Below are 21843 nucleotides of genomic sequence, written 5' to 3'. Positions count from 1 at the left end.
CAGGCCGCTGTTCACCTGCTCCTTGGTCTCCAAGAGTTTCTCCCCCCATAAAACCAATTTTAACTAAGTAAAATGCTAATCTAAACCTCCTGGTATCCTTCAGCATACGTGATCATGCACAACTATTGAAGGGGGAGTAGCGTAACTATTAACTGGAATTAATTTCTGTGTTGTCTAGTGGTGTTCACCAAACCAGCTGTACAGGTGCAAATGTGAGGTACCTGGTTACCATCTATCCTGACTGGCTGGAGATGAGAGGATTTCACCCAAAAACCCTTTTCACAGGAGCTCACAGCTTGTGAGCTTCCTGTTTGAAGTGGGAGCAGCAGTAGGTTTGGCTCAGGTGAAAAATGTGGGAAGGTTGTGAATTTTCTATGGGTTAAGTTCCTTTATACAGGCTTCTGGTATGGGCAAGCCCTGGGAATTCAGAAAGCACTGCCAAGCCTACCCCCTGGTATTTTAAAAGCTGGGAAATAGTGTATAAGTATCTAGTGACAGTGTCTGCTTCCTCATGGCAGAAGAGAAAATGTCTGAGACCCCGAAAGAGCCCTCAGGATAAACTCAAAATCCTAAGGAAGATTTAAAGGCTAATTTTTACTTTGATTTCATCCTTTTATGCCTTTCATATTATTTCATTGTTTATGTTTATGCAAAGTGAGTAAATGAAAACCATTGCAGGGGTCTCAGCTTCCAGTTTGTGCCCGTCCATCAGTGGCTTTGTCATCTTCCACAGCTTGTATTCCCCTTGTCTGCAAAAATGAAGTTACTACTATTTTACCATAGCCTGAGATGTCCTTTGTGCTTTCTCAAGCAGTTTTCTTACAGAGAGATGAGAATATCTTTGTGCTGTCCCTGAGCTGCACAGATGGGGAAGCTGACACTGAAAGAATTCTGCAGCTGTGATAATTATCCACAATGTTCCCACTTGTGAGATGCAAAGTATCAGTGACACCTGATCAGACTAGGAGGAAGGACAGCCTGTGCCACGAGCCTGATTTTAGTTCAACCAGCAATAACAGTGTGAAAATACAGGCATTCATGTAGATCTGTTAGTGAATGTTAAGAGAAAGCAAAATGCTCTTGTTTCTGTAAAGCAAGAAGTGCCTCTGTGATGCTGTAGATGTCAGATCTTTGCAGCATCAGCCACCACCCAAACATTGTGTTGATTTGATTTAAAAAACACAAAAAGTCAATATTCAGTTTTCATCTAGGCTCTTATATCCAGAATATTTAATTTTGAAAGGAGGGAAGCACTGAACAGCTCTTCCTCCTGCCTTTGGGAAACCCAGCCTCTTCGCTGTGGTCACTGAGAGGAATCTTTGAAAATCCTGTTTATTTTGTGGCTGTTGAGCAATTCGAAGAATCTGTCTTTGAAGAGATAAGTGGGCAGAGCTAACTGGGCTGTCTGACCTCAGCCTATTCTCTTCAGCCACGATATTTCCTGTACTGTAGCACTCTCCATCATTTTGAAGTCTAAGGGCAAAGCATCAGGGTATGTGATGGTGTAGTGATTTTCAAACATCTTTTTTGACGGCTTCTCCAGGCTGAAGATCCAGCGAAAGTGCATGCACTGTGCTTTTCCTGCAGCTTTGTGGTACCCACTCGCCCCACTGCCTGCCAGCCCTGCCTCCTCCCCTCGAGTGCCTCTTTGGGATAATGCTGGGAGTCTTTTCCCATGTTGCTCATCTTTCCTGGCACGCTCTGCCTCCGTAATTAGATCTCAGTCATTGATTTGTGACATCCCAGCCTGATGCCATAGGACTGGGGAAAGTGCTAGCTAGTGAAAGAAGGAGGAGGATTAGAGGAGCTCATTCACCAAGGCTCTAAGTGGATGGTGTTATCACGAATCCCTTAACACAATGAACTGATTAGTTTAAACAGTGGAAGTTTCACAAGGCACTTAATTTCCAGCCCCTGTTTTTGTCTTGCCTTGATTCAGCCTCACAATACTTTCTTCATGCAGTCTGCAGAGTGCTTAACTTGCAATCATGCCTCTCCTATTGTTACTAATTATAATAAGTATCTTGGAAAATAGAAAAATGTTGATGTTAATTCTCAGCTTCTCTTGTTTTGGCTGAACGATGTCCTGCAGAGCTTGGTTTCATAATGAACCCCATCATCTTTACTGAGCTGTTTCATGGGATCCAACTTCCAAATTTTATCTCTGGTGCCTACAAATGAGGCTTCAGCGGTATAACAGGTCTAAAAGGTTTTTTCCTACTAACTGAAAAATGGATCCTTGCACTCATCTGGTGTGCAGCATTGCTTCAGAAGTGATTAAAATAGTGCAGCTTGTTGAGGTGACAAACTGGGAGAGAAGAATGGGGACCCAAGGCTGTGATGGAGCTGTTCCTGCAGCTCCTGCATGTGCTCCATGGCAGAAATGGAACCTTGCTGGTTGGGGAAGAGTAGCATTTGGCTGTGACACTGAACTGGAGTTCTGGGGTTGTGGAGGGAATTCCCACCTTGTTGTGGGTTCCTGTGCAACCCTAAGGAAAGCCTTTTAGTTCCTGTGCCTTGTTTTTCCAACTGTGTAATGAGGGTGGCTTTCTCTCACGTGTTTATCTGTTTATTTTATTTATGCTACATTTTTTGTATCTGGAAATGCTTTATTCATTTTGAATGCAGTACCTACAGCCCTGCAGCAGTACTGAATTTGGTCTCAGATGACTAAAAAATATATCAAAGCAGAAAAAAAAAAGTAGAATTCCTCCAATCAGTTCTTTTAATAAGTTTTATAACTCAAAAAAAGAGGTGCATTCCATGTAAGGCATGTTCCTTGTGTTGCAAATCAGTGGTCAGGCTTTTTTTTCCCCTTTAAAAATTTTTCTGATCTGTCTTTCTGAAAAAACAAAAAAGGAACTTTACCTGTTGCTTTCAATATTTTGCAAGAATAGAAATAGAAAACAGGTGCCTTGTCAATGATGGTGTATTTCCTAACATTGTACTTGTTTTGAGGTCACTGTGGTGTAAAAAATAAAGAACACGCTGGTGTTCTATCTGGCTGTGGAGAACTGCAGCTAATTGCTGATGCTTGTAATTACAGCAGCATTTTGAGACGGGACATTTTCATCTAGGCCTGCCTTAAAAAGACTGACTACATGGAATATTCTGTTATAATGCTGTCTTTAGTGTCATATACTTTACAATACTAAAAAAAAATTAAAAGTGCATTGATATTTTTTTTCTTTATTTTTTTCTATGTGTTGTGGCACATGAGGCTGGTTTTAAAAGCAGCATCTTTAAATCTGTAGTAATGGTGATTCTGCATGTGGAGTGAGTGAAAACAGTTCTCTTAAGTGCTCAGAGTGCTGTAGTGAGCTGCAGTCCAATTTTTGCTAGTGTTGAATAAGTCTAACAATTGGCAGCTGATGCTGTTCAGGGAGTCAGGTAGGTGTTGTGGTCACCTGTGACTCTCTCCTGGTGATACCTCTTTGGCTATAAAACCAGAGCTGGTGGCCAGGGTGAGAATTCACCTGCACCTGGATGTGAAGTTATTTATGCTCCAGTTCATGAGACTTTGCAGCACTCTGAAGTTTGCTGTTGATGATGCATCTTGGCAAATGAACAGCAATGCACTGGCACCAGCACACAGACCTGTGCTACTGGAGGGAGTGAGGTTTTGGAGTTCTCCTGTCAAAAAATTAAATCCTAGTCCTCAAGCATATGAGCAAAGCTGAATTTTAGAGCAGTTCTTTTCATGGTGTTCTTTGCTTCTTCCAGGTGTATAAATGCGGCAATATCTTCCAAATTAATTTAAGATTTTTTTTGTGCTCAAAGAATTTTTGTAATCCTGTGATGAGTTTTCCGCTTTTGTGTTCTTGGGGAAGCTGCTGTCTGCTTCCCTCATGTTCCATAAGTGATGACTGCTAATGATTGTTGTGGGAGCAAGAAAATCTCCTTAGCAGGCTGAAATCAAGACACTGCTCTGTTCTAAAGTCTGCTACAAGCTGCCCTGGGCAGAAGCAAATTGGTGTGTCTGTTCCAGTGCCAGAATGATCTCTAGAATGTTGAATATTGAGACATTGTTTAGATATGTCCTGCTTGGGCCTGTTAACTTGTCAATCCCTGGTCTTTATTATAGCAGTTCTTGGGCAGCAGTGGGCAAGAACACGGAGTGAGGCAGACAGAAAGCAGAAAGTGTAAAATACAGCAAATTCCCAAATGCCTGCAATTAATAATTTTAACAAATGCATCACTGTTTCTTCATGTTGGCTGCCTGCTGTTTCCACTCCTCTTTCTCTGCATGCTCAATATTTTTCTCCCATCTGTCCCTTGGCCGTAATGTTGGGACAGATGTACTGCCCAAGTCCTCCTCTTGGAGCTTGTATTAAAACAACCTCATTGCTCCATTCCTCCCCAGCAGTATTTATGTGCTCGTGTTTCTTTATCGTCTCCCCTTCCCCCATTTTCTCTGTGCTGTGTGTAGATGTATAGATATATATGTAATGTGCTCTCTTTCATAAGTAGAAATACTATATACAGAAGGTATGAAATATTGATTGCTACATATATATTTATATATAATTATGTATGTGTGCATATATGTACATATATATGTGTGTCTGCATATAAAAATATGTGTTGGCTGCCTTGTACCTTTTACTGTAAAAGATTCTCTGTGGTCTTTTTATGATGTGAAACAACACATTCTTCATTGTAACACCAGTTACCTTCAAACTCTGTAAGAAAATCTTTTAAACTAAAAACCTCAGCACTTTCTTCTTGAGGTTCTGTCAGGATCAGCTGTGCTTTGAACTGTTGAAAACTGTCATTTCTGTTGGATGTTTTCCTCAGGAGATATTTTGGGTATGTTAAAATCATAGCTAGAGAGAAAAAAGGAGCAAGAATAGCATCTGCTGTGCGTGGAGGGTCTGAGAACACAGATCCGAGTCCATCCGCTGCAGGTCACTGCCTTCTCTCCTGACTGCAATGTGAAAAGTTCATGGTTCAGGCTGCTGCTGGAGGAGGGGAGGAAGCAAATGTTATTGTAAATGGTTTACTGTTGGCTTTTAGCAGAACCAGCCTTGGGAGTTAGTACTAAAATTCCCCCTAGAACAGATGATTTGGCAATTAATACAATCTTCTCCCCGCCACCACCTCCAGTCAGGAAGCACCAGTGCTTTCCATGTGTGTGCAACTCAGTTGTCACCTCTGCAAATGCTTTACGTTGTAGCCTTTGGATTTTAATATCCTTAGCAACAAACTATTTTTTCCCTAAAATACAATTTTGTCTTTAAGTGTGTAGGTCTGAGACTAAGAATTGTCAGTGCTGCTGGCGCATGCTCAGTACGAGGAGCAGACTGAGCACTCTTGGGTTCATCCACATAGCTAGATATGGAAAAAAACCCACTTGCTACTCAGATTCAGAGCTCTCACACAACATGATAATGGATTTAATACAAGTGGAAACTGAAGCAGAGTAGCTGGGAGCTATTTGTTCTCCGAGCCCTTATTGGATAGAGCAGGAAGTTGCACTCAGAAATGCAGCAAGGTCTGGATCAGGCTTTCAGCAAAACTCTCCAAAGGCAAGGACAGTTTGTGTGCAGAAATTTTTGGAATTCTTAAGCAGATCAGACAAATCAGTTTGTCAGGGACCTGAGTATTGATTCAGATCTGGAATGTTGCTCTTTCCAATGGAGCAAACCAAAGCTTCCTGTGTGGAAAAGCTCAGCTGGAGAAAAGTGATGTTGAAGTGAGCTGGAGTGAAACCAGCCCTGCTTGTGCCTGCTACATCCAGATGGGTCACAGGAGGGAGAGGGGTTGTCCTAAGGCACATCCTCATCCCCAGTGCAGCTCCAGGGCTTTATCTAAGCCTGCATCTGCCAACATGCTCACATACAAGTGCTGTGATGCCAGCAGAGTCTCTGCTTAATTGATACTCTTTTTATACATTTTAGGGTTACTCTGCCTTGCTGTAAATCTGTATTTTCCAAAGTTTGAAAGTTTGGTTGCAAACATTCTTTTCAATATAGCATTTTTTCAACATCTGTTGCCGCAGAGCTGACAAGGTTTGATATTCTGTAGTATTTGCACAATATTTTCTTTCCCACACAGTTCTGCTAATTTCGGATCATGGTGTTTAGCCCAGTGGATGTAACTGAAGCAGAAAGGTTTGCCCAACAGCAATAAAGGCTACAAAGTGACCATAATCCCAGTCATGGTGTGCTTTTAAATAATGAGCAACCATGATTTAAGAGTTTAACTCTTTCTCATTTTAGAACTTATTTGTTCTTGTTTTGCCTTTTTTTGTTTGTTGGTTACCAACAATGAGGAAGATGCTTTCTTTAAGAACCTGTTTATCTTACTTATTAGGATGGAGAGGGTAAAATGAGTCAGTAAATATGAAGGACAGTTTCATGTTTCCAAGTCTTATCCTGGTACTACTTTTTAAACCAACTTTACTTGGAGTTTCTGGCTGCAGGTGTCAATGAGGCAGCAATTCCCACAGTCCACAATGTGGCTGTGTGAAAGAAGCCACATTCTAGTCCAGGTCTGCAGACTTTCCATGTGAGTCTGCCTTCTTTTGGGCATGCTCTGGAGACACCACAGTATATGTGTGTATGAGTTGAAGGCTGGAAGACTGACTGTGGAAGCAGAAAAATGTTTGCTTTTATTTGTTTGCTAGCAAGCTTTAGTACTGAGACACTTAACTGAAAAGTAATAGCATGTAACACCAAAAGTTGGCAGAAATAGTTGAAAGATGTCTGTTTTAACAGAATGTCATTCAGTAGGCAGAAGTACCGGGAAGAAGAAATTAAAACAGTTTTGTGAACTGTTCTTTGAATATTTTTCTTTAAGCCTGGTTCTGAGAGCAATGTAGTTACATAAGAACTTGTGGCTTTTTGAAAATATCTTTGTCTGAAGGCTGAAAATCCAGTAAGAAAATCGAAAGAATAGCAAATGCTGATTTTGTAATGTGGTTTTATTTTTAGGCTTGTTCTCATTACATTTTAGGGAACCTGTCCTGTTGTGTTTTGTCTCCTTGAGTATACTGAGCATTTTGAAGACGTTGTAATAGCAAATATACTTTTAAGCAATGCATTTTGAAATAGAAAATGTTGGTTGTAAGACAGAAGATGCATTACTGGTGAAGTGTATTGTATACTCCTATACAGTTAAACAGTGCAGGAACTTCATTTTGGCAAGGACTGTGAATATCTGGGGCATAAAGAAATACTTAAAATATTGTTGTGGCAAGGAGAGGTATAAGGAGGCTGAAAGGAGGCTGAAAGGAGGCTGGGGCCCCTGTTAGCTGGCAGATTCACAGGTTAATTAGGAGTTCAGGTTTTAGGCCAATTATCACAGGTGTCAAACCGATTTTCTTCGTTTCTCCACCTGTCATGTACACAAGTGCTCGGTTAGACACTTAGCATGGTAAGTGCATGCAAACCTCCCTGTCAGAGCCTGTGGAGTTGTGCTTTACAGTGTGGGCAGGACAGTTCCCAGATGCAGGCCTTTAGCCCCTGGCAGCAGCCCCTTTGTGGGGTGAGCTCTGCGGGGTGACCCAGCTGAGGAGAGCCTTGTGCCGAGAGGGTCTGCTGGGCTGTGGCCTTCCCCACCCCACTTCTCTGATCCCTTCTCTCTCGCAGGCAGGAATGGCATCTCCTGAAAACCCCGAGCAGTTGATCATTGCCCTGGAACCCGAGGCTGCCTCTATCTACTGCCGAAAGCTGCGCCTGCACCAGATGATAGACCTGAGTAGTAGGGCACCTGTCAATGGCTACAGCTCGAGTGACACTATTGGAACTGGATTTACACAGGGTACTTCTGTTTCTTCGCTTTGCACGTCCTCATGCCTAAGTTTGCTTTGTCCCCAAGTGCTGGTTTCTCACCATTTCTTGTTGTCCTTGTTCTCTTGAAACGTTTCAGGCTGGCATCGGCTTGCTTTTATGAACGGTTTTGATGCTTAACCAGAGTTAGACATGTTTAGCTGATGAGCCAGCAGACATCACAGGATAATTTGAGTTGGAAAGAAACTTAAAAATCATCTAGTTCTGACCCTCTGCCATGGGCAGGGACACCTTCCACTATCCCAGGTTGCTCCAAGCCCTGTCCAACCTGGCCTGGAACACTTGCAGGAATGGGGCACCCACAGCTCCTCCGGGTAACCCCTACCAGGGCCTCACCACCCTCACAGGGAACAATTCTTCTAATATACACTTGAATTTTAGCATGCAGGTAGTTTTCTTGTCTTGCCTTTATTTGGATGCTGTGGGAGTCTTTTAGTATTTTCACAATGGTATTTTTCTGCCCTAATTTATGTTAGTACTTCATGTTGGATCTTTTTTATTCATTTAATTTGTTGGAAGCAATTATGTGTTTGATTATCTGCATTATTGAGGCAGTGCTAAATAACTGGATCTACAGTGAAACAATCAGTCTGAGGTGTTCCAAAGTATTGGCAGATGCTTTTTGGTGTCAACTTTATGGAATATTGTTAATGAGTTTCAACACTCAGTGGAACACATGGCATTGGAATGAAGCAATACATTTATCTGCATGTTGAAGAGCAACAGAATAATGCCATTCTGATTTATTGAGCTGGGATCTGTTGCTACTGTCGCTGTTTGAAGGGGAGGGACAGAGATGGGACCACTGTAAGTCACTTGACAGAAGATCCTTCATCACCGAAGTTTTTTGAGCTTGGTAGCCCACTGAAACTGGAGGGAGTCAGAGGAAACAAAAAAGGGAAATGGCCTGCAGCAGTAACATTTGATTGCTGCATAATGTGCATATTTCTCTATGTCTCTGTGAATTGTAACAGTTGCCCTGATACCAATGGTAGTGTGACAATCTATCCTAGAAGGAGTTTTTCAGAAGAGTCTGTATTTTATCACATTTGCTAGGTCAAAACAGTAGAGGCAAGTGGGAGGTTAAGCTAGTAGAGCTATTCCTGCACTTAGCAGAGCACATTTTTTTTAGTTAGGCAGAGTGACTGCATCATTCTCTCAAATCCATGGCTCTCCTAGCCAGCACTTGTCAGATGTGTTCAGTGTTTGGAAGCCCACACATAGTACAGGACACAATCTGTTTTCAGGATTCAGTCCCTTCAGGGCCCCTTGGCTTCTGTTCCCCTCATTTGTGTCCTGAACTATTCCAGTTCCATGTGATTTTACATGAACTCACTTTCAGACAACACAGTAATTTGGTTCTGGGAAAATAATAAAGGAGTTTATCTGGTTAGGGTTTTGAAGCTGGGCAGAATCTGGCAGATCATGGATTTCTGCTAATGGGCTTTTTCTTGGGTGGGGGTACTGCTCTCATTCTTGACTTTGTATGGTAAAAAGCTATTGGGGATGAGAAAGGTTTTATGTCAAAATTAATGAAAACAAAGTTTGGAGTGAATTAATTTGGGTTGGAATTAAAATTTCATAAAGGCATGGCAAGCACCCAAGACAAGCTGAGAACAGATTAAGGAGAAAAACCCTTTAAATATAAACAGAGAGAAGCACTCCAAGGACCATATTATTGCTGTGAAGTCAAAACAAAAATTTTAGTGTTCATAGTAGCAAGGATAAGCTTGCTTCAGTTGTAGTTAAAGACTGGCTCTTGTGTTCACTTCTGGCCCACAGGAAGGAATGAAAGGATTGCCATTGATTTCTGTGGGCTTGACAGGCCCTGCTTGGACCTAGAGCTTGTTCTGTCGTGGGAGGCTTCATCTGAGCTCTCCCTGTGCTGCCAAGTCAGTGCACTGGGGCTGGGGCAGCTTCTCTGCATCGTGGGGTCTTTTTGGGGAGGGTGCAGGAGCAAGTGGAGCTGATGCTGTATTTTCAGATTCTATAGAAACAGGAAGCGAGTGCATTCTGTGATTTGCGTGCTGGTATTTTCAGAGAAAAAAACCAGGATGCCTCTCTTGTAGTGTTTTATGAAGTGCCTTTGAAGGTGAGTGATGATAACACAGGGAACGTAGGGTTTTTGATCATTCAGTTAGAGAGGTTGATTCACAAGCATAAAGAGCAGAGGTTCTCACTACTCTGCTTTCTCTTGACAGACTGTTCTGCATCTTTTAAATGCCTAAGTAGCAGTTAAGTCTTGCAAGTTAGCAGATTGTTGTAATAACCCTGCAAGGTTACACTTGATTTTTAATTGGTGTATTGTGAGGGTCAGCCCTGGAGATCACTGTGTCCTTAAGCAGTTACTAATCTGAGCAGCGGTGCCTCTGGCTGCTGGTTTTGAGATAGACTGACATCCTGAGAGGTTGGGAGGCATTTGCCTGAGCACTCAAAATGAGCAGTGGCCTTTGGAAATGTGGGAATGTTCTCCCATCCTGGGTGTTGTGGGGTTGTCTGGGAAGAGGGCTGGGGCTGTCACCTGCTGGTGAGGCTGCTGTGAGCACAGCTGGCTGCCAGCCCCCCACCCTGCTGCCAGCACACACTTTGCAAGCCAGAGTGCATTAAAAAACTGCAAGTCAGACCTGCTTATAGCTTTCTTATTAGATTATTACTATATATGATTAGTTTGCATTATTTGTATTAGGTAATTAATATAGATTAAAAGACAAATATATATAACAATATCAAGGGAGATTAGGGTGGCTATAAACCATTTTTCCTTCTTTCCAGGAGTGACATTCTAATGTTCCTGGTCCCAATGCAATAATTTTTGTACATTTGTTTTGTTAAGAAGTGATACATACAGATCTTTCAGCCTGCTTGCGCTTGTTTCCTGCAGTTTGTGATTTTATTTCTTCATGCTTTTTCATTTTCAGTAACTTTTTTTTTTCTGTCAATCACTAGGGAAGGAACACGTGCGCCGGAACCGGCAGAGTCGGACCTTCATGGTGGAAAATGTCATAGGAGAGATCTGGTCTGAGCTGGAGGAAGGTACAACAAACTTCCTTGAACAAACTTTGCTCTCACTGGTTTTGTGTTTCCCACAAAAGGTGCTGTGCACTGCATTGTTCGCACAGTGCTTATAAATGGAAAAAGGATAAAAACCACAAGTCTGTGTGCTGCCCTTAGTCACAAGTGCTGAATTGCAATTCTGTATGCTCTGGCATAATAAGATTTATTAATGAGATGGTGGAAAGCCGTGCAACTAGAATATTTTCCTCAGAACAGACTTTGTAAATATGATATAATATTTGGTAACTCTCTAGGATGTACACCAGCAGCATGAGCAGTGCCCCTTTTCAGCTGTGCCCCATCAGTAGCTTTGGACATGTGACTTTGATATCTGTTATCAATCATTGTGTTATAATTACTAGCAAAGATCAAGTCCAGCAGGGCGGTTGCTGGCTGGCTGTTGGCCATTATCTCCCCTGGTGCCCTCAGGAGCTCTCCTTGCAGTGAGAGCTGCTCCTGGTGTGCACACAGCGGTGTAAATGCCCCTGGCCTCTCCCTTGGCATTCCAGGTGATCGCTACATCGTGGTTGACAGCGGAGGGGGCACAGTGGATATGACTGTCCATCAGATCAGGCTCCCTGAAGGACATCTGAAGGAGCTCTACAAGGCAACAGGTAATGCCACTTCCACTGCTTGCTTTATGTGGTTAGATGGTGTATTATGTATTTATGTAATGTTTTGGCTTGTCAGTGAAGGAAATGTTTGCCTTTATTGCGTTTTACTGGCAGTTCTTCCTGAAATGAGACCAGCACTCAGAATTTGTATAACCCAGCTGCTGCTTGGCTGAATCACTCATTTATAGTGGTGGTGTTACAGTGGCTGTGAGGATACAGGAGAAACAGCGAGGCAAAGGGGAGATCATGTTGTGTATTAGACAAACTATCACATTTAGGAAACATCATCCTCTTTTTGTGGACCTTCTCCTGTGACAGTCCTGGTAGCGTTGTTCTGATGCGTGTGCGGTCAGCTGGAAATGTCATAAGAATATTAAAGAATAGCCAGAATATTAAAGCTGTGTTTTGCCCGGGCTACAGGTGGCCCATACGGTTCTCTAGGTGTGGACTACGAGTTCGAAAAGCTGCTGTGTAAAATATTTGGGGAAGATTTCATTGAGCAGTTTAAAATCAAGCGCCCCGCGGCCTGGGTGGATCTGATGATCGCCTTCGAGTCGCGCAAGCGGGCGGCAGCTCCCGACAGGACCAACCCCCTGAACATCACCCTGCCCTTCTCCTTCATTGACTACTACAAGAAGTTCCGAGGTCACAGCGTGGAGCACGCCTTGAGGAAAAGCAAGTGAGTAGGCAGCTGAAACACATGCATGAGGGATCAACTGCTGGTAACAAATAATTAAAACGTCCTGATTACGTTAGGACTGAAAGGTGACGGCGTAAAAGTGTAGTGCAAGGATGAGAAAATGGGGTTGCCCCTGGTGCAGTTTCCAGAATGAAGAGTTCTGATCGATCTCTTGCAAAAAGCTTTTCTGTACCAGACTTGCACTCTTCCGGTGTTGATTTCTGCACTTCTGTTAGGCCTCCACTGCATCGCTTTCTTTGACTGGATATTGCGAGTCTCTTGCATGTTAATTAGGAATGTCAGATCAAACACGGAATTTGTTGCCTAGAACCTTAATTTTTAGTAGCCTGGATCGTGGAAAAAAGCCAAGATTGTGAGATGTCTAAACATGTTCGTGGCTTGAGGGAAGTTGTTAATAGTATAAGATCACTGGAGAAAACATACACTGCTACATAAAACTTTACAAGGGGGAAGCATTCAGCTTATGAAGTGATGGCAGGCTTTTGCTTCTTACAGTATTTTACAAATTTGATCGTTTGCTTGATAGGCAGGGAGACACAATCCCCTCCAGAGATTTCAATTATGATTTTCAGTATCAAGAAGTCACCCGGAATGACAAGATTGTGAGCTGCTGTAGAAAAGGAAGTGAGCAGAAATAAATGGACATTTTGTATCTTTTGAAGTTACATATTACAGAAAACCTGGAGTTTAATGGTGTGAAAGAGAATGAACAAGAGAACCTGTGAATCTGGGGCAAAAGGCTTAGGATCTGAGAGGAGAAGATTTGATATTTAGTACTTATACCTTAATTTTTTAAACTTGCCAGTGTTGAATGTAGTATTCAGGCTGGAACTCCTGCATCTCTTTCAGAAGTTATTGGTAAATGTACTGCTTAAGATTAAATGGCTTGGCTTCCAGTTAAAAGTCACTTTCTAAATGAATCTGAGGTTCAGAAATCATTAAAAATCTCTTGAAATACTCCCCCTCATGAGGCCATCTCCTTTTTATTAGTAGTCTTAATGGTGAATCTTACAGGAAATGCTAAATGCTTCCTTCAGATGAAATGAAATGACTTGGATAACAGGATAGAATGTAAAGGTTGACATGTAATGTGCATGAATGAAAGGGAGATTACTGAGCTATATAGATGTGTATATAGCATAATGCCTGTGTTCACTTAATAAGTGTTATGCCTCATTAAAAATGCTGTTCTCCCTTCTGCCTCCTGAGGCTTCCCAACTTGCTAGTTTTCCCTGTGTGTTTCCAGTGACTTTGGCCTGCTACTGCTATAATCTAAATGTTGCCCTTCTGGGGATGAATCAGTGCTGTTTCAGATGAGTGAGCACTGCATTGGCTGCCAGCTGTTTCAGAGAGCAGTTGAGCATTGCTAATGCTGCAGAAGGCAATCAGGCAAAGAAAACAACAATTAGACAAGCCAAAATAATAATTCTCCCTTCGAATTTTACATAACTGCAGTTGGTATGGGGCTAGGGTGAGGTGGGGCACTTCCTTCCAAGGAAAACTCATGCAGAATTCTGTAAGCTCATTTATTGATTTAATTAATGGTGGTTGTTTTGCAGCTCAGCTGCAGTGCTTTAATGTTTTTTCTCACTGTTCCTTTGCAGTGTGGACTTTGTGAAGTGGTCCTCCCAGGGAATGCTGAGGATGAGCCCGGATGCAATGAATGCTCTTTTCAAACCTACGATTGACCAGATCGTTGAGCACCTGAGTACGTATCTCTGTGTGATTCCACTTCCTGGCTGAGCTGAAACTGGAGCTTTGCTCACCCATTTCAACCCAGTAACAACCCTCCTGGTATGCACCAGCTGTGGACAAGGAATTCAGTTCTGAAAATTGCAGCTCTCTACAAGTCAGCTAGAAAAATAATAAAAGTAAGGGATTTGTCCTGGGCACATGTTCCTGCCCAGCTCTAGTGCTGGTTACTGCCTAAGCTTCAATTACTCTGTGCTTCCAGGGCTGCAAGCATTCAGAGGGCTGACATGCACTGAGAAACCCAGATCCTGCCTTTCTTTTTCCTGGTTCAGACAACAATTAAGTTATGCCAGAGCTGTAACTCGTTTCTGACTGTTCCAGCTATTAAGACCTCCAGTTCATTCCTGTCTAGTGGAAGGTCACATTGGTTCATGACCATCCAAATCACTGACATCTCTAAAGCACAAATAGTAAATGATGCATCATGGTAAAAGTACTTCCAGGCATGGCTTAAGCTGCAGTGAATTTATTTGTCCAGTAATGGAAAATGGCATGTGCTTATTGGGGGAGTTACTATTTAAGGTCTTCCTGGCGGAAGATGAAATCTGTATCAAGTAGAGTATAACGCTTGTGGTGAGAAAAGTGTTGCTTTCTACACATTACAAAGCACTATCTGGAATAAATATCCACCTTTGCTCAATCATACCTGAGGGATTATTAGCTAAATTCTGGAACTTAATAAGACAAGTATAGAGAAGCTTATATGTGAGCAGGGAGGGAGGGAGACACCTAGGGCTGCAGCAGTTGGATAGGTAACTCACTTGTTTGAGCTAAAATTGAGCCTATAAGTTAACTGCATGGTTTTTTTGAAAGTAGGAGATGTGGGCTCAAGCTAAGAAGGAAAATCTGTAAAAATGTAAAGAGGGATTATTTTGCAGATGGCATTTATTGTGGTTAAGATGCTGGGGTCAGAAATAATACGTGAATTTGAAATGGAGTGATTTATCTGGAATGCAATAAAGGGTCAGTTTTAAATGCCACTCCAGAAATGTTGTATGGCTTGAGGTGAGTGAACTCAAAGTGAAATACACTGGAGATAACAGAAGTGGGACTGGTGCACGCTGAGGGTGGCAGTGTGGGCACAGACCTGGCAGTTTCAGATCACGTGCGTGGAGCGCTCAGTGCACTCAGACATTGGCATTTTCGCTCGCATTGCCTTGTTAGAATGGATTTTATGGAATGGTCTCTGTTTCCGTTCAGGTGAAGTGTTTGATAAGCCGGAGGTGACCAATGTGAAGTTTCTCTTCCTGGTGGGCGGCTTCGCCGAATCCCCCTTGCTCCAACAAGCCGTCCAGAGCGCTTTTGGCTCGCGGTGCCGGGTCATCATTCCCCAGGATGTGGGTCTGACCATCCTCAAAGGAGCCGTTCTCTTTGGCCTCGACCCTGCTGTCATCAAGGTGCGGCGCTCCCCTCTCACCTACGGCGTCGGGGTGCTCAATCGCTTCGTGGAGGGCAAGCATCCCGCGGAGAAGCTCCTCGTCAAAGACGGCACGCGCTGGTGCACCGACGTCTTCGACAAATTTATCTCAGCCGACCAGTCTGTGGCCCTGGGAGAGACTGTGACGCGCAGCTACACGCCTGCCAAGCCTTCTCAGTTAGTAATAGTGATCAACATCTACAGCTCGGAGCAAGACAACGTCAGCTTCATCACCGAGCCCGGCGTGAAGAAGTGCGGCACGCTGCGCTTGGACCTCACGGGAACTGACGCTTCCGTGCCCAACCGGCGCGAGATCAAAACACTGATGCAGTTTGGGGACACTGAAATCAAGGCCGTGGCCATTGACGTTGCGACCTCTAAAAGTGTCAAAGTCGGTATTGATTTCTTAAACTACTAACGGCCCTTTCCCCCACCGCAGCCTGTTTGTGAGACTGATATTCCACTGTCCCATTTTTTGGATTTCGTCTGTCGTGTCATCACCTTGAATTTCAGCAGGCTATATGAGAACAGCTAGCAAGGTGGGGTAGGTTCTGTTTGTGTCCTTTGGTGACCGAGGACTGCAAATTGAAAGACCTTTAAAAAGTTTCGGGAGCAAAAGTTCCAGAGGTAGTAAAAGTTACCAAGTTACTCAAGCATGCTTAAAGATCTACCTTTATAAAGTAAAACACTGATTATTGCTGGGTCCTGAAAGTTAGTTAAAAAAACACCAAAATGTAATCTCTTTGCCTTGTTCTTCTTCGTCTTCCTCCTGAAAACTCACTAACCCACGTGGCTGTTGTAGGGGGTGTATCTGTGTGGGAAATCTGTTTAAACAGCACCATCCTCTGGCAATGGGAACAAATTAGTAGTCTTATTGTATTATTTTGATTTTTGCCCAGTGCTTTCAGAATTTAAAGTGCTGAAAATGAATGACTCAAAGAAATAGGATCTAAATTACTTAAATTCTGAGCAAGGAAAATACCCAGAAATCTTTAAAATTATATTTAGGAAATACAGATGTGTTTTGGGGGCCTAATATTGATAGCTCCAGTATGAAAACAAGGCCTTTGTTGTCAAAGCCCTCAGAACAAGCTGTCAGATTAATTAGCTAGCATTATGCTTTGGGAAATAATATGAAGAACAAACCTATATCTCTTTTGGGTCTTCTAAACTTATTTTAATTAGTCTCCATCTGAAACCACGGAATCACAGAGTAGTTGAGCTTGAAGGGGACATCCATTGACTATCTGATAAAACCTCTTTGTTCTAAGCAGTATCAGTCAGAACAAGTTGCTTTTTCCAATTCTTCTTATCTCCAAAATGAAGATCCCTAAACTCAAGGCAACTTATTTGAAAACCCTCGCTGCAAAAGTTTTTTTCTTAAGCTTCAAAGGAATTTTTTGAGTTCAAATTTGTGCGTGTTGCCTCTTCCTTGCTCCTTCACTGAATACCTCTGAGAAGTCTGGCTCCATCCTCTTCCCTGTCTGCTCTCAGGCATTTGTACACATTCCTAGCACCTCTGAGCCTCCCTGAGCCCAGCAGCCCCAGCTCTCGCAGCCTCTCCTCACATGGAAGATCCCCCAATCCCCTCATCCCCTCCATGACCCTTTGCTGGTCTCGGTGCTGTGTGTCCATGTCTCTCTTGTCCTGGGAAGCACAGAACTGGACCTGGCGCTCAGACGTGGTCTCAGCAGGGCTGAATCAGGGGAATAATCACTTTGCCAGCCCTGCTGACAGTGCTGTTCCCTGTGCAGCCCAGCAGGCTGTTGGTGTTCTGTGTGGCAGGGGCACAGTGCTTCGTGTCTGCCACGATGCCAGGGCGTTGTTGTGCTGCCAAGCTGCTTCCCAAACAGCTGGGCCACAGCTGCTCCTGCTGCGTGGGGTTATTCCTGCCCAGCGTCAGGACTTTGCACTTGGCTTTGCTGGGCTTTAGGAAGTTCCTGTCTGCACATTTCTCCAGCCTGTAAACATCCCTCTGACCCATCTGCTTTATCAAGCACTTCCCTCAAGTGATTATATTTCTTTTCTTGTTCATTCCTGTGTTAAGATTGAAAGAACAGCTGGATGGTGGCTGTTCAGAAACATTTAAACAATTCAGAAGTGACAAAACTTTCAGATCAAAAGTACCATAATATATTTTTTGTAGCAAGCATTTTAATTCAGTAAAATATATTGCTGGGTTGAATTGAATGGCCAATGAAGTGGAAGGCAGAAGTGAATAGAATGAAACTACAAATAGCATTAAATAAAGTTTACCTTTCCTGGAAGTGATCATAGAGCTCTTGACACAGGAGAAATGCACTGATGGCCATGGTAGCATCTTGTTTTCCAAATAACAACTTTGTGGAAATGTTTCCTTAAGCATGCTCACCTGGCAAATTTCTTTTGTAACTAGAATAGTTTTTATTTTGCAAAATGCTACAGGAGGAAATCTTCTGAAACCTACATTCTGTGTCTGCCATGAACTGACAGTTTCAGATTCAAATCCTAATTCCACTCCAAATTAGCAGACTGGTACCAACCTGTAGAATCACCCTGAAATGCTGACACTTTCCAAAGCATGCCTGATTACCTGCTGGAATTCATGACATGTTCAAAACTTTGCAGTGTTAATTATTAATCTAAACCTTCCTTTCTAAAAAGTTGAGCATGAGTTAAATCCATTACTGACACTTTTGGGAGATGAAAGCTTTATCAGTTATTTCATTAATTCATGTTCCCATCCTGCACTTAAACATTCTGTGTTTATCCTGGAGTTTTGCCACAGTAGAAGAGCTGCAGAACTGATCCACTGCATTTTGTCATTGAGTTTTCTGTGTCTCCTGCAGAATTCCCTGGTTGAATGGGAAATGTGTTCTGCATTCAGCTTTAAAATAAATAAATAAATGAAGGACTATGGAGAATGCTAGTCCCAGTATCCTGCTGGATACTTTCTATAATTACAAAGTGTGCTTGCTAGCAGTCGATTTCCTGCTGCCTGCTAAATGCTTTAAAAGCTAAATACTGGGAATTTTTTTGTGCGTGTTGCTTTCCATGGTTTACAAACAAGAGAAACTTTAAGATGAGTTATGAACAATATAATTTTATGTATATACAATATTTAAATATTGTACAGACTCTTTCTTTCTACAGTGCTATTTTCTTGTATAAAAATGCACTTTGCCTCTGTTGATTTCATTCAGCTGTTAATTTTAAATAACACAGTTTCTCAATCAGCTTCTGTAATTATAGGCTTTTGAAGATGGTAAGATATGAAATGTAAAAGGCCGATCTCATAATAATAGGAAAGAAAGGTTGGTGTGTCTGAGAATACAGCATTCTTCCTGCAATGCAAGTCATGCCAGCCAAGCACATCACACAAATGCAATTGTCTGTTGCTGGGGTTTTAATTTCTTTGTTTCAGATGGTGACCATTCCATCTCCAGCAATTCTTCATAATAATGGATGAATCCTCCTGTAAAACAAAAAATCAGATTGTAAAATCTGGGTGTACAGCTTCTTGACTAGGTTTTGGGGTTTTGATAAGGATCTTCTCTAGTTTAAAAAACAACAACAACAAATGAAAAACTACCTTCCAAAGCCAGGCAACACTCTTGTATTGTAGCTGCAGGTAAGACACAGTCTGTCTACTACTTCCATCTGCCAAAACACAAAATTCTTACAGAAAAATAGGCTTTGCTGTCTTTGCATGCTATGTTAAGCTGAATCTGTCCAGTTCTGCACAGATTTGTTTTCAGTGGCCTTAACACAGGATTTGGTCTAATAAATTGCTGCCACTCCCCTGTGAGGAGGAGGTGACCTGCAAGATCAGGTGGCCCATGATTTCTGTGCTGTTTCCAGCCTGTCTGCAGGGAAAGCTACAGGTGGCTTCTGCAGCTCTTCTGAAGCACAGCAGCGATCCTCTGCCCTTTCTGAGTCACCTTTTGTAAGATCCCATCCGGATCCAAGCAGGGGCTTGTTGCTGAAATCCCTGTAACTGTAAAACGTGGTTTACATATTTTTTGCACTGCCTCCTTCAGTCTGATGAGAACACTATCACTTGTCTTTGCAGAGCACTGAACTACTGAACAAACTCCCAGCTGTCCTTGTTGCCCTCTTTCAGAGTGGAAAATTAGCTCGTCCCTCTAAGGAATTAGGATTGTTAAGTAGAATATTATGCTGTGGTCTGTAGACTATAACCCAATTAAACAACTTCACACTGTAAGAGGCATGTGGATGCCCATTTCGATAAAGGATGTTAGGCTGTAAAATTTATATGAAATTTACTAGGAAATGAGGCATTTTTAGAATTGTAGTTGTGATACTTTTGCAGGACATTCCCCTGCAGAGCATTTTTTTTTTTTTTTGGTAGGGGTTTCAGATGACATTGTGCAACCTAATGTTGAAAAGACAACAAGGCCAGCTATCCATAGGGAAAGCAGAAGGTCTTGGCAGGAGTTTTGCTCTAAGCAGCAACTTGCAAGTTTGGGTCTGAGTTACTGAACTCTAGGCTGAAATTTAGCAGCTAATTGTGATGGCATGATTAATTGTGCTAGAATATGATAAATGTGCAGTGGTGGTTAGGACAGTTTGTGCTGGTATGAGTATACCAATATTCATATACAGGAGTTTTAATGCATTATTATGAGAAGGCTAATTATATATTGCAGAGATTTAATAGCCAAGTTAAGCTGCATATTTATGATACGAAGTGGCTTAAGCAGATGAATAGTATAAAAGTTGTTGGGCATAATGTCACAGTACTCACCTGCTTGAAATAATCTTAAACTATATTATAAAACCAACCATTGTGGTCTTGTTCACCTCTGTGCAAGATAAATTCAGATTTCACTGATACTTGGAGCTGTTCACAACTTGTCTGGATTGTATCTTGAGTGTTCTTGTGTCTTCAATCATGTCAAATAAAATACCTTAAAACCAAATTTCTCTTTTTGGGTGCTGCTATTCTTACGAAAACGGCCATAAAAAGAAAGCTAATTTATTATGAAAGTGAGACAGGCCAAGTGGTTGTGCTTGGCCTGTGGTTGTGATGTGTGTGACACCAACCATCTGTACAGCTTTAGTTCACCTGTGTGCCCAAGCTGGAATTTCACTGCTGCTCATGACTCAGCTTCCAGCAAAACCAGTGTTTCTCTCTGAGTAAGGTGTTTGGTGGAGTTCAGAGAAAGAATTTGGGCAATACCAAAAGCAGATCAGGTATTTTCTGTAATGATGCTCTCAGAGAGCCAGGAAATCAAACACAAAATTTGAAATATCAAAGAGAACTGTAATGTCTTAGGTCTTGTATTATTGAAAACTGTTTTATTGTTAAAATTGCATTGTCAGGCCGAGAAGCTGGCCAATAACCAGCTATTAGCATGAGAATATTCCTCTTTATAGATCTCAGGATGTTCAGTAAGGTCCAGCTGCACTGAGAAAAAAACCCTTGCATTGCAGTTTGTGCAGAATTACATTTTTCTGCTATCAGCTGTAGGTAGTATCCCTCTGAAATTCAGCAGTGTTGGCACAAGCTCTGGGGGTGATTCAGTGGCACAGGTGACCTTGGTCCACGATACTGCAAAGACGCAGAGAGTGAACTGAGATGCTTTAGCAGCCACTACACCCAGCTTCCACCTATTTGCTGCAATGAAGGTGTTTTACAAGTGCTTTATGACTATAATTATAAACACCATCCTAATAGGCTAGGTACTGTATTTAACTTGTAATGAACTTGATTTCAGCTAAACATTCAATTAATGTTACTAGTACAATGGGAAATATAATTACAGTCTTCAGAGACACATTAAGAACCAAATTTTGCTTTCGGTGTTCTACCACACTGCTGAAGATTCCAGGGGAGTTTCATGTGTGTGCATTCAGAATTTGGTCCTTACACTGAACTTTTCTAAATTTTGAGGCTTTCTCATGGAAGTGTGTTTATATTTAAAGCTACAGCCCCATCTTGATAGAAGGGGTGTTGTGTAAGTTGTTGGTTCTACAAAATCACGTCAGTCCTTACTGAAATCTGCAGTTTGTATTCCTGTGAATAGCTGTGGAATAAAACAACTTGTAACAGTGCCTCCCTGACAGCAATGTCCAGCTCTGTCTTAGGGACCGTGGATTCAGAGCTCATTTACTCAGTGCAAGAACCGTTTGATTTTCAAGAGGTGCAGCGTGGATAAATCAGTGAGAAGTGCAGATGCTTTGTGTGACTGGAATTCAGGCCTGGTTTTTGCCAGTCTGGTACGTACCCTTTTTTTTTTTAAATAAATTCTGTTTTATTAGTTCTCATTCATGCCTTGCTGTCTTCTAACAATCAAAAACATTTTTGTGGTGGAATCAATGCAGAGTCACGATAAGGTATTGTAATTTTTTCCTTCAAGTTAGAGACTTAAATGTGAGAATTCCAAAAAAAGGAAGGAATTTCCACCACAGCCTATGCAGTTCACAGATGCAAAGGTCAGTTTCTTACAGCAAAAACCATCTTGTGCCATCCTTATGCCATATATTGAGTCAGTTAACTGCAAACATTTT

At 42.1% G+C, this 21843-nt stretch overlaps 1 protein-coding gene across 3 annotated transcripts in view; it reads left to right on the top strand.

The window, feature by feature from the left end:
* HSPA12A (heat shock protein family A (Hsp70) member 12A) overlaps window positions 1–20252 on the top strand; it is a 52902-nt gene extending 32650 nt beyond the window's left edge. For all 3 annotated transcript variants that reach the window (XM_040071087.2, XM_040071089.2, XM_040071088.2), the window contains exons 8-13: window positions 7593–7764; window positions 10740–10826; window positions 11357–11461; window positions 11882–12140; window positions 13766–13869; window positions 15114–20252. In XM_040071087.2, the coding sequence (XP_039927021.1) occupies window positions 7593–7764; window positions 10740–10826; window positions 11357–11461; window positions 11882–12140; window positions 13766–13869; window positions 15114–15748 (1362 nt within the window). In that variant the 3' untranslated portion in view covers window positions 15749–20252. The remainder of the gene's footprint in view (window positions 1–7592; window positions 7765–10739; window positions 10827–11356; window positions 11462–11881; window positions 12141–13765; window positions 13870–15113) is intronic.
* The last annotated feature ends 1591 nt before the right edge of the window (window positions 20253–21843 follow it).

Source organism: Hirundo rustica, chromosome 8, assembly GCF_015227805.2.
Source record: "Hirundo rustica isolate bHirRus1 chromosome 8, bHirRus1.pri.v3, whole genome shotgun sequence".
Taxonomy (NCBI): Eukaryota; Metazoa; Chordata; class Aves; order Passeriformes; family Hirundinidae; genus Hirundo; species Hirundo rustica.
The sequence above is the reverse complement of the archived record's forward strand: the minus strand, read 5'-3'. Positions and strand labels throughout refer to the sequence as shown.